Here is a 9374-nt window from a genome sequence, read left to right on the forward strand (position 1 = left end):
CAGCTGCCCAGATTTTCCCTCGTTTCCATTGCATTGTGGCTGCGAAATTGTGAGGTTGGAGACGCTCAGCAATTGGGTGACGAGTTTAGTGGGCCAAAGATTACCAATTATGACGCCCTTCTTTCTCATCACATCTACTCCCTCGCAGGAACTGACAGCCCGTAAATATATATAATATACACTTCGGAGCCCACACCCAATTTCAGCAGCACCAGAGTCAGAGTTTTCCCAAATATTTAACGTCGTCCACAGTTTCTCCATGTGCCTGGAATCTGATTCCTCCGTTCTTCAATTCAACTGCAGATGGAAAGTCCAGCCACCATTTCTTACGTTGTTTGACATTTTCAGAAGTTTTCCCATCTGCGCGTCCAGAACATACGCAGTGGCCACCTTTCGAACCTACAAAACACGACCAATAATATTGAACGTTAATTTTCACTAATTCCTTCTCAGTACTTTCGGTTGGCAGGGCCCCAAGGCAGGAGTGGTGATAGATGTCCGTTTCCTCAGTAACTTGTCCAGTTTCTCTTCGGCGCTCTCTGTGGAACTATCGTTCATTTCCATAGCAAGAACGTCTTCAAAGACAAACAGTGGTATTTGATTGTCTAACTTGATCGAGTCCTTCATGATCACCGCCTTAATCCAAGCATTCTCGGATATGGGGCCGAAGATTGGATGATGCTCTGGCAGAAACAAAAACTCATTTTGGAAGGATTCATCGTCTTCTAAACCGAAGAGGTGAATTCTGAAAAACTCGAGCATGAAACAAGCATCCCGAGCCAACATCAAATGAAGCACCTCACCCTTGAATGATGTTTCCCTGTAGTAGCACCGCTTTATGTCCTCTTCCCTCCTGATTCTCTCTATCACTTGTTCGAAGTCAATGTCGGCTTTCTTACTTCCGGACTGAATTCTAAGAAACTCTCTACGTGCTGCATCGCCTTTGAATATAATGTTTCCATTCCCATGATTCAGATACTCTTTGGCATCTCTCATCCATTGATTCTCATCAAACTTCGACATGCTTCACAAGCTCATGCGATTATCTCACTGGAGAAGGAACATATCATGAAGTCGGAAATATATAATAATCACATGACTACCTTTAAACTCTTCGATCCATTTTCCTCGGGAGGGCGTGTTTGAAGAGTCCAACAAAATATAAATTGAATCTGAGGAACAGGGTTAATAAGAAAATGCAATGCACTTCAATGAAATGACACTTCAACGCTTTTCCCACATTTAAACTTTTGTGATGTGAAAGGGATATTAGGTATCCATCCATTCTCCCACGACCATTCCTCCTGTCATTTATAAAAGCTATATACGAGGTATAATATAATAAATACAATTAGTAGAAAATGAATAGGAAAGGATTGACTCCGTGAAATTGAATTGCATTTTAAAACAAATATTAGACGGCATTGACATGGTATTCACTTGGACCGATAATATACATATTTTTAAAGGCGTACCTTGAAAATTATTTTCAGTTGGATATTTAACATCTATTTAAAATTATCTAGTAAAAAATAATATTTAAAATTTTCATATGAAAACGAGGGTGGGAGAGAGTCAGATATTTTCAGTGGTACTAAAAATAAACAAATATATTATGGTGTTGTAAGAGCTACTAGTCAAAGGAGGAAGGATGTCCGATCATCCCATTTATCTCAAGTCCAAGGCATCATTGTGACCAATCTAGAATCATTACCATCATTGGTTTTTATCCATTATGCAAATATTTTATAGTGTCTCTTCATCCTTCAATAATTTTAATACCTTTGCTGTGACACCCATAATCTCTTCTATTGCTTTCCCAAAAATAGTAACCCAAGTGCAAGTTGTGTGATCTTGCACTATACATTGAAGCATGTATATGTAATCACATTCAAGAAAAGTCTAAGGGTCCGTTTGGCTGCAGGAATATAAAAATGGGAATAGGAATACTTATTCTCAAATAGAAAATGGGGTTACATATTCCTATTCTTGTTTGGTTCACCCAGAATTTGATCTAGAATTCACAGATTCAAAAAATTATGTTCTCTAAAATATAAAAAAATTGGAATAGGAATACATATTCCTATTCCATCTATTTAGGTGGAATAGCGAATCATCATTTTTGGGCCAAAATTGGAATACATATTCCAATTTTATTCCTATTCCAATTCCAATTTGGTGCATCCAAATAGCGAATTCAAAATTTTAAGAATATTAAAATGCCTATTCCACTTGTATTCTCATTGCAAAATGGGCCCTAATCACATTTTTTACAATAACAATTACCATTTCCATCATTGTTCAACTTCTTTTTGCATGGCCTATCTTCAAAGTTTAAGGGGCAACTTGAATAATAAAAATTATCTAGCTTTATAAAATGTAGGGTAGCTTTAACCACACCCCAACAAAATGCATTAGATCTACCAAGTCTCGAATCATCAACTTGTGCCACAATTTTTAACATTTTAGCTTGTCCAATAGATGAGATTTTCTTTGTAATAGAAGAGCAAACAATACCTTTCTCTTCTGTATCAAACTAAGATCTCAATTGATGTGTCTCTGGAAGATTTGGATTTATGAAAAGTTGAGTTGCACTAATTATCCCTATAAATTTTCCTCCTAAATCACTGATGTGTCCAGCTAACAATGTAATGTATGTAACATGCTCCATTTTAATATTTTTCTTTCACTGTTGATAGTTGGAATAAAAACGCTACAATCTTATCATGATATTTTTAATGTAATAGGAAGTTCCAATAATTTAATATAGTTACTTTGAAACAACCATCAATTTTATTCAAAACTAGCAAAAGATTACATCAAAGATTGATGTCACATTAAACAAGATCTCCATAGTAGCCAAGTTCCTACATAGGCTAGGATGGTACAGTTTTGAACCACAGAGGGAAGGGTTTGCAGATTAGATATAGAAGACTATTTTAAACAAGAAGCATAGTATTTAATTGGTGGTTGTAGTTTTATAGCCATCAAGTCATTGTGCAACCGACAAGGTCTCAATAAACACCCACCACTATATTGATATGCACTTAGTTTGCTACAAGTGTCAATACAATTAAACCAACTATCAAACCATCATAGTGACAAATATTTTAGAAATAAAATTTCTATTATGTGTGACATAAAAATTATAATCAATATTTCAATAAATTATTTTATCATTTTTAAATCATTTTTTTTTTAGAACTACTGATATTTTTAAAGTTGAACTTCCATGTATGGTTTTTGAAAACCACAATATAAATTGACTTACAAATTAAATATCATGAAAAATGCCAACATAATTTAGACTCAGAAAGCCTTAAACAATAATGCAGACTTAGAAATCCTTAAACAAGATTGCCAGTACTACAAGTATTATAAGAAAAAAATTCTCATCAAGGTGTGTCCAATAATTTATTATCAAATAATTTGAAGCTTACACTAGGAACTGTAGAGGGGGTTCAAACAATGAAGCAGAAGCCATCGCCCTTCTATGGGGGTTGAGAATTGTGAGAGTTAGAGGAATTAATAGATTAACAATCGAGGGGGATTTGATGTTGATTATCAGAGCAGTTAAAGCAAAGGGCCAGAGTAGTTGGAAGATCAAAATAATAAAAGAGGAAATTCGCATGTTGATGGAGGTGTGCCAAGAGATCCATGTGGGCCACATTTACCATGAAGGAAATGCAGTGGCAAATGAGTTGGAAAATTTTGGCCATAATGACATGTAATTCATCGAATGGGAACATGTCAGCCAACTTCCATCATCAACACAAGTGATGATGGAATGTGAGCATACTTCGTACAAGGAAATATGAGTCATTTCAAAAGATGGCACACGTTTATGAAGCTATGTGAGTAGGAAGGCTATTGGATTTATTTTTATAAAGTCAATTTTGGGCAAGATTGCATGAGGATATGCTTTTATGATCCCCTCACCACGAGCTTTAATTATTTCACAAAAAGGACGAGTGGCATTGTTATGTTTAGATGTGGTGAACCACAAAAGCAAGATGACAAGGACACTTTTGCGAAATCCCACTTCAACTATAGCTAGCGACGGTTTAATTTAGAGGGAAAGGAACTGATCACATATGTCATAGAGAGTGGTTTCTCATATTCAGAGAAGCCTTGTGATCTTATGATGGGTTTCTACTGCCTTAACATTTTTAGCTTGAGCATGATTTATTGATTATATTGTGGCTACCATTGTAAGAAGGGGATGTTAGAAAGCTCTAAGAAATTGGTGGTTGAGTGAGGTGAAGAAATGGGTGCTACTGACTGCATTGAACCAGTGGAGATTGAGGAGTACATTAGGAAGAGTGAGGCCTCTTGGGTTTATCTTATAGAAAGTGGTCTACTTTCGTTTATGGAAGGTATGGAAAAGCATGACAAGCATATCTTGATGCAATTCTTAAATTGTTGGAAGCATAGGAAGGTTAACATTAATGGAATGCCATTTGAAATCATGGAGGTACTAGTTGCTATGGTTGGTAGGTTTCCCATGGAAGGAAAGAAATGGTGTAAGCAATCCAAGGTGGCAGATGGAACCAATATGAGAAAAAAAGGAAGTAACAAGGAAGGTGGAAAGAAAGCGGGCAACTAGCCCTAGCTCTCTTTTTTGTTGTTGTCTTTATGTTTTTGTTCTCGTTGAACTTGGTCCCCTACGGGGTTTTGTTATGTATGTTTTTCGATCAAGTATTGGACTGATAGCAGCAATAAGTCTATTAGCTGTTGGTATGTTTTACTTTTTATATGCTTGTTAAGAATAGGGTGGACGGTAAGAATTGCTCTAGTTTGGATCTTTTCTCTATTTTTTTTTGAAGTTTAAAACTAGTATCAGTTAGATAGGTGGGTGGTAACCCCTGACTGTTTTTGGTCTACCCTTTTTGTACTCTAGGGTCAACCTCCTTTCTTTTGACTACTATCTAGTACTTCAAAAACATTACCAAGAACCAATAAAAGAGTGTCTAATTGAAAGTAAAAAATTTTATACTAACACTCTTAGCCCACTTTCATATATTTTTACTTAAAGTGGCATAGCTTAGCATTTATTTTCAGAGCTACATTTGTATAAAACTGATCATTCAGTTGTAATGATGGAACAATGCGCTAAGAATGGTTGTATAGCTTGACTGTGCCATTACCCCTAGCTTTTCTACAACAACCATAAGTGCCGTTATGCTCACTATTACTCATGCTTAATAATGTCTGAGTTGTGGAGCATATCTAGAGGAAGATCTCAAAGTGCATGATTTGTAGAGGAGAAAGAGGTAATGCCAACACTAGCTTAGTTAGACTCCAAATCTGGGGAAGATTAAATAGACAAAAGTTATTTAAAAAGGGATAAAAAGGAAAAAAAGCTTTAGAAGGGCCCAGTGTTTTATTTAACAAGAGGGCATCAATTCAAGCCAAAAAAAATCAATTGCTGAAGATAAATTACAACTCCAGAAGCAGATTGTGCAGATAGGAAATGATACCATGGAGAACTCAGCAATAATAGTGTAACTATAATACAGAGTCTCTCAGGGAAACACTAAGCATGAAATACAATTACTGGAAACCAGACATGGCACCGAAGCATGATTTTCTTTTTTCATTTGGCATGATTAACTCAACTGGCACATTTTATGGAGCTATTTCTTTCCTTGATTAAATCCTTGAATAAAATGATCTCAATGTGAAGGTTTAAAATCAGAATGGCCTAAGATCTCGTGTTCCTACACTTTATTGCCAACTATACGAGCTTTGCAATATTTTTATCTCAATTCTGCACCAAACCCGTAATCGAGACCTTGTGGAATGGGCCTTCTCTTGCATCGTAATTCTAAAACCCTTTTCTATCATTCTGCCACTGAACACATGGACCAATAAAAGATTGCCAAAAAGTTTGAATTAATATTTATAATTAATAAACATGCAACTTTAGTGATATAAAAAGTAAGGAAAAAGTAAGACAAGATAAATGGTTAGAAAGGCTGAATCTCTATTAGCTATAAAAATTCAGTTTAATAACTGTTTAGGCAACTGCCATATGCATGACCGGAACTAAATAAGCCTCTCCACTTAACTACATGCAACAGCTAGTAGGAAACCAAACAAATTACGGCTTTAAAGCAGAACTCAGAATCTAGTCACAAATGATGTCCCGTCTTTAATTTGACCTTCGCCCACATTGTTTAAACGAGCAAAAGACCTGCACGACAGTCAGAAAGAGGACAAGAATCGCTCCGAAGCCTCCAACTACCTTCCACGGTTTTGAACCATACGCTTCCCAGAATTCGTTCCAAAGGCTTCTCAGAACAATAGAGCGCCGTGTCTTATAGCTGCTCAGATTTTCCCTCGTTTCTATGATGGATTTGCACTGTGGTCAGGAAATTGTGATGTTGGAGACGCTCAGCAATTGGGTGACCAGTTTAGTGGGCCAAAGATTACCAATTATGACACCATCCTTTCTCAACACATCTACTCCCTCGCTTGTTTGGCACAGCTCATGCAGGAACTGACAATAAGCAGTCATTCTTTTCTTCTTGAACCCCGGAGAACATATCTCCAGGGCAATTAAATTCCTTGTATACACCTCCGAGTCCACATCCAATTTCAGCCGCACCAGAGTCAGAGTTTTACCCTCGTATTTAACGTCGTCCACAGTTTTTCCATCGGCCTCGAATCTGATTCCGCCGTTCTTCAATTCAACTGCCGATGGAAAGTTCAGCCACCATTTCTTACGTTGTTTGACATTCTCAGAACTTTTCCCGTCTGCTCGTCCAGAACATACGCAGTGACCACCTTTTGAACCTGCAAAACACGAACAATAATATTGAACGTTAATTTTCACTAATTCCTTTTCAGTACTTTCGGTGGGCAGGGCCCAAAGGCAGGAGTCGTGATAGATGTCCAGAATGTGCTTCCGTTTCTTTGATGCGTCCTCTGCACAGAACTCGAAAGGCCGATAGCAGATTCTCTTGAACATTTTCCTCAGCAATCTGTCAAGTTTATCTTGGGCGCTCTCTTGGGAATTAGCGTTCATCTCCATAGTAAGAACATCTTCCAAGACAAACAGCGGTATTTGATTGTCCAACTTGATCAAGTCCTTCATGATCTCCGCTTTAATCCAAGCATTCTCGGGTACGGGCCCGAAGATTGGATGATGCTCTGGCAGAAACAAAAACTCATCTTGGAAGGATTCATCGTCTTCCAATCCGAAGAGGTGATTTCTGAAAAACTCGAGAATGAAACAAGCATCCTGAGCCAACATCAAATGGAGCACGTCACCCTTGAATGATGTTTCTCTATAGTAGCACCGCTTTATATCCTCTTCCCTCCTCCTGATTCTCTCAATCACTTGTTCGAATTCAACGTCAGATTTCTTGGTTCCATACTGAATTCTAAAAACCTCTCTACGTGCTGCATCGCCTTTGAATGTTTCCATTCCCATGAGCCACTCTTTCCCGAAATGGTTAGGGCCGATAGAAACAATCTGAGGCACATAGGAATGCTCATTTTCTTTCAGCAAGGCCATGGATGTCCTGAATATGCACGGAGGCTTCTCATAGGACTTATTCTTCTGAGCCAGATACTCTTTGGCTTCTCTCATCCATTTATTCTCATCAAGCTTCGACATTCTTTACAAGCTCATGAGATTATCTCACCGGAGAAGGAACATATCATGAAGTCAGAAATATATAATAATTACATGACCAGATTAAATTGTCCTTCAACTCTTCTATTCCTTTTTCCTAGGGAGGGCATGTTCGAAGAGTCCAACAAAATATAAATTGAATCTATGGAACATGGGTAAATGCATATAACAGGTTAATATGAAAAATGCAATGGACTTCAATGAACTGACATTTCAACGCTTCTCCCGCATTTAGACTTTTGTTATGTGAAAGAGGACATTAGGTATCCATCAATTCTCCCATGACCATTCGTCCTGTCATTTATAAAAAGAAATATACGAGGTACAATTTAATAAATACAATTAGAAGAAAATGAATAGGAGAGGATTGACTCTGTGAAATTGAATTGCACTTTAAAACAAATATTAGCCGTCATTCACATGGTATTCACTTGGACCGATAATATACATATTTTTTAAAGAAAAGTATTTCGGTTGGGTATCTAAGATCTATTTTAAATTATTAGTAAATATTCATATGAAAACGTGGTTGGGAGAAAGTCAAATAGATTCAGTACTACTGAAAATAATCAAATAGATTATGGTCTGCTAAGAGATATTAGTCAAAGGAGGAAGGATGTCCGATCATCCCATTTATGTGAAGTCCAAGGCATCATTGTGACCAATCTAGAATCATTATCATCATTGGTTTTTTTCTCCATTAATAAAATATTTTACAGTGTTATACTAATGTTCTTATAATGGATTTCTACTTCATCAAATATAAATAATTTTGTTATTACTATTTATACATATTTTGTACTTTACATATGACTAGCACAATTAAATATTATCATAATCAAATTATTGTGTATATTCTATCTATTGATTTCTAGAATAATAAAAATGAAGATATACAAGATCATTGCTCACAATGAAGATATTATTGTTCATATTAATAAAATTTGGTAATGTTCTTTTGATAATAAAGCTTGGAATAAGTAGTTGAATACTAATTGGAAAAGTCTTGTTGAGCCAAAAATTCAATGTTTTAAATGGTTGATGTTAACTGATAGACTTCAAATTAAAAGAGATGTTCAACATTCTTATTTATGTAATATTTGCAAGTTGCCTGATACGGGTAGACATATTTTGTTTGATTTCCTTTTTGCTAAAGAAATATGGAAACTTTTTGGTATTTATTAACCTATTAATGTGAATATCGTTGAAATTGTTACTGGTCACATTAATGGTCTTAGTAAGGATGCTAATTTTTTCTGGAACATGTTGTCTTCTAACATTCTTTCGCAAATCTGGAAATGTAAGAATGAGGAGAAGTACCAAGGTAAGCCAAGGGTTCTTACTGAATTTTTTCAAAAACTCACATATTTTAAATTCTTCTTGCAGGTTCAAACTACCATGATAATTGAAAAGGATAAATTAAGAAGGTTTCTTAAAGATGGGCAAGCTACTATCTTCTTTTACGAGCTGAAGTATGGCTATCAGTGGCGTAGGACTCTTGATAATTTTTGGGTGTTTGAGCACACATGCTAGAAGCTGAACTAAGTGACTAGGAGGAACCATAATGCCAGAAAGGAGGAGATCTTTATGTTATCCCAGATCCAGGAGCGGAAGAGTATTGTTTGGATGGAAGGCCCACTCAGTTGGACCGCATGGGTGGATGCTTACTGTGATATTCTACACTAGATCTTTGTTGTTCGATTCTTGTTGTATATGATTCATCCTAGTTGTA

General features: G+C 36.4%; 1 protein-coding gene across 1 annotated transcript; it reads right to left on the bottom strand.

The window, feature by feature from the left end:
* Positions 1-6154: 6154 nt before the first annotated feature.
* LOC149559379 (UPF0481 protein At3g47200-like) lies at positions 6155-7624 on the bottom strand. Its single transcript, XM_089831393.1, has 2 exons — positions 6436-7624; positions 6155-6348 (listed from the first exon to the last, which is right to left on the bottom strand). The coding sequence occupies exons 1-2, from the start codon at positions 7622-7624 to the stop codon at positions 6155-6157; spliced, it is 1383 nt and encodes a 460-aa protein (XP_089687519.1).
* Positions 7625-9374: the final 1750 nt, after the last annotated feature.

The sequence above is a fragment of the Cupressus sempervirens genome, chromosome 5 (genome assembly GCF_028749045.1).
Source record: "Cupressus sempervirens isolate cs-2001-9-10 chromosome 5, ASM2874904v1, whole genome shotgun sequence".
NCBI lineage: Eukaryota > Viridiplantae > Streptophyta > Pinopsida > Cupressales > Cupressaceae > Cupressus > Cupressus sempervirens.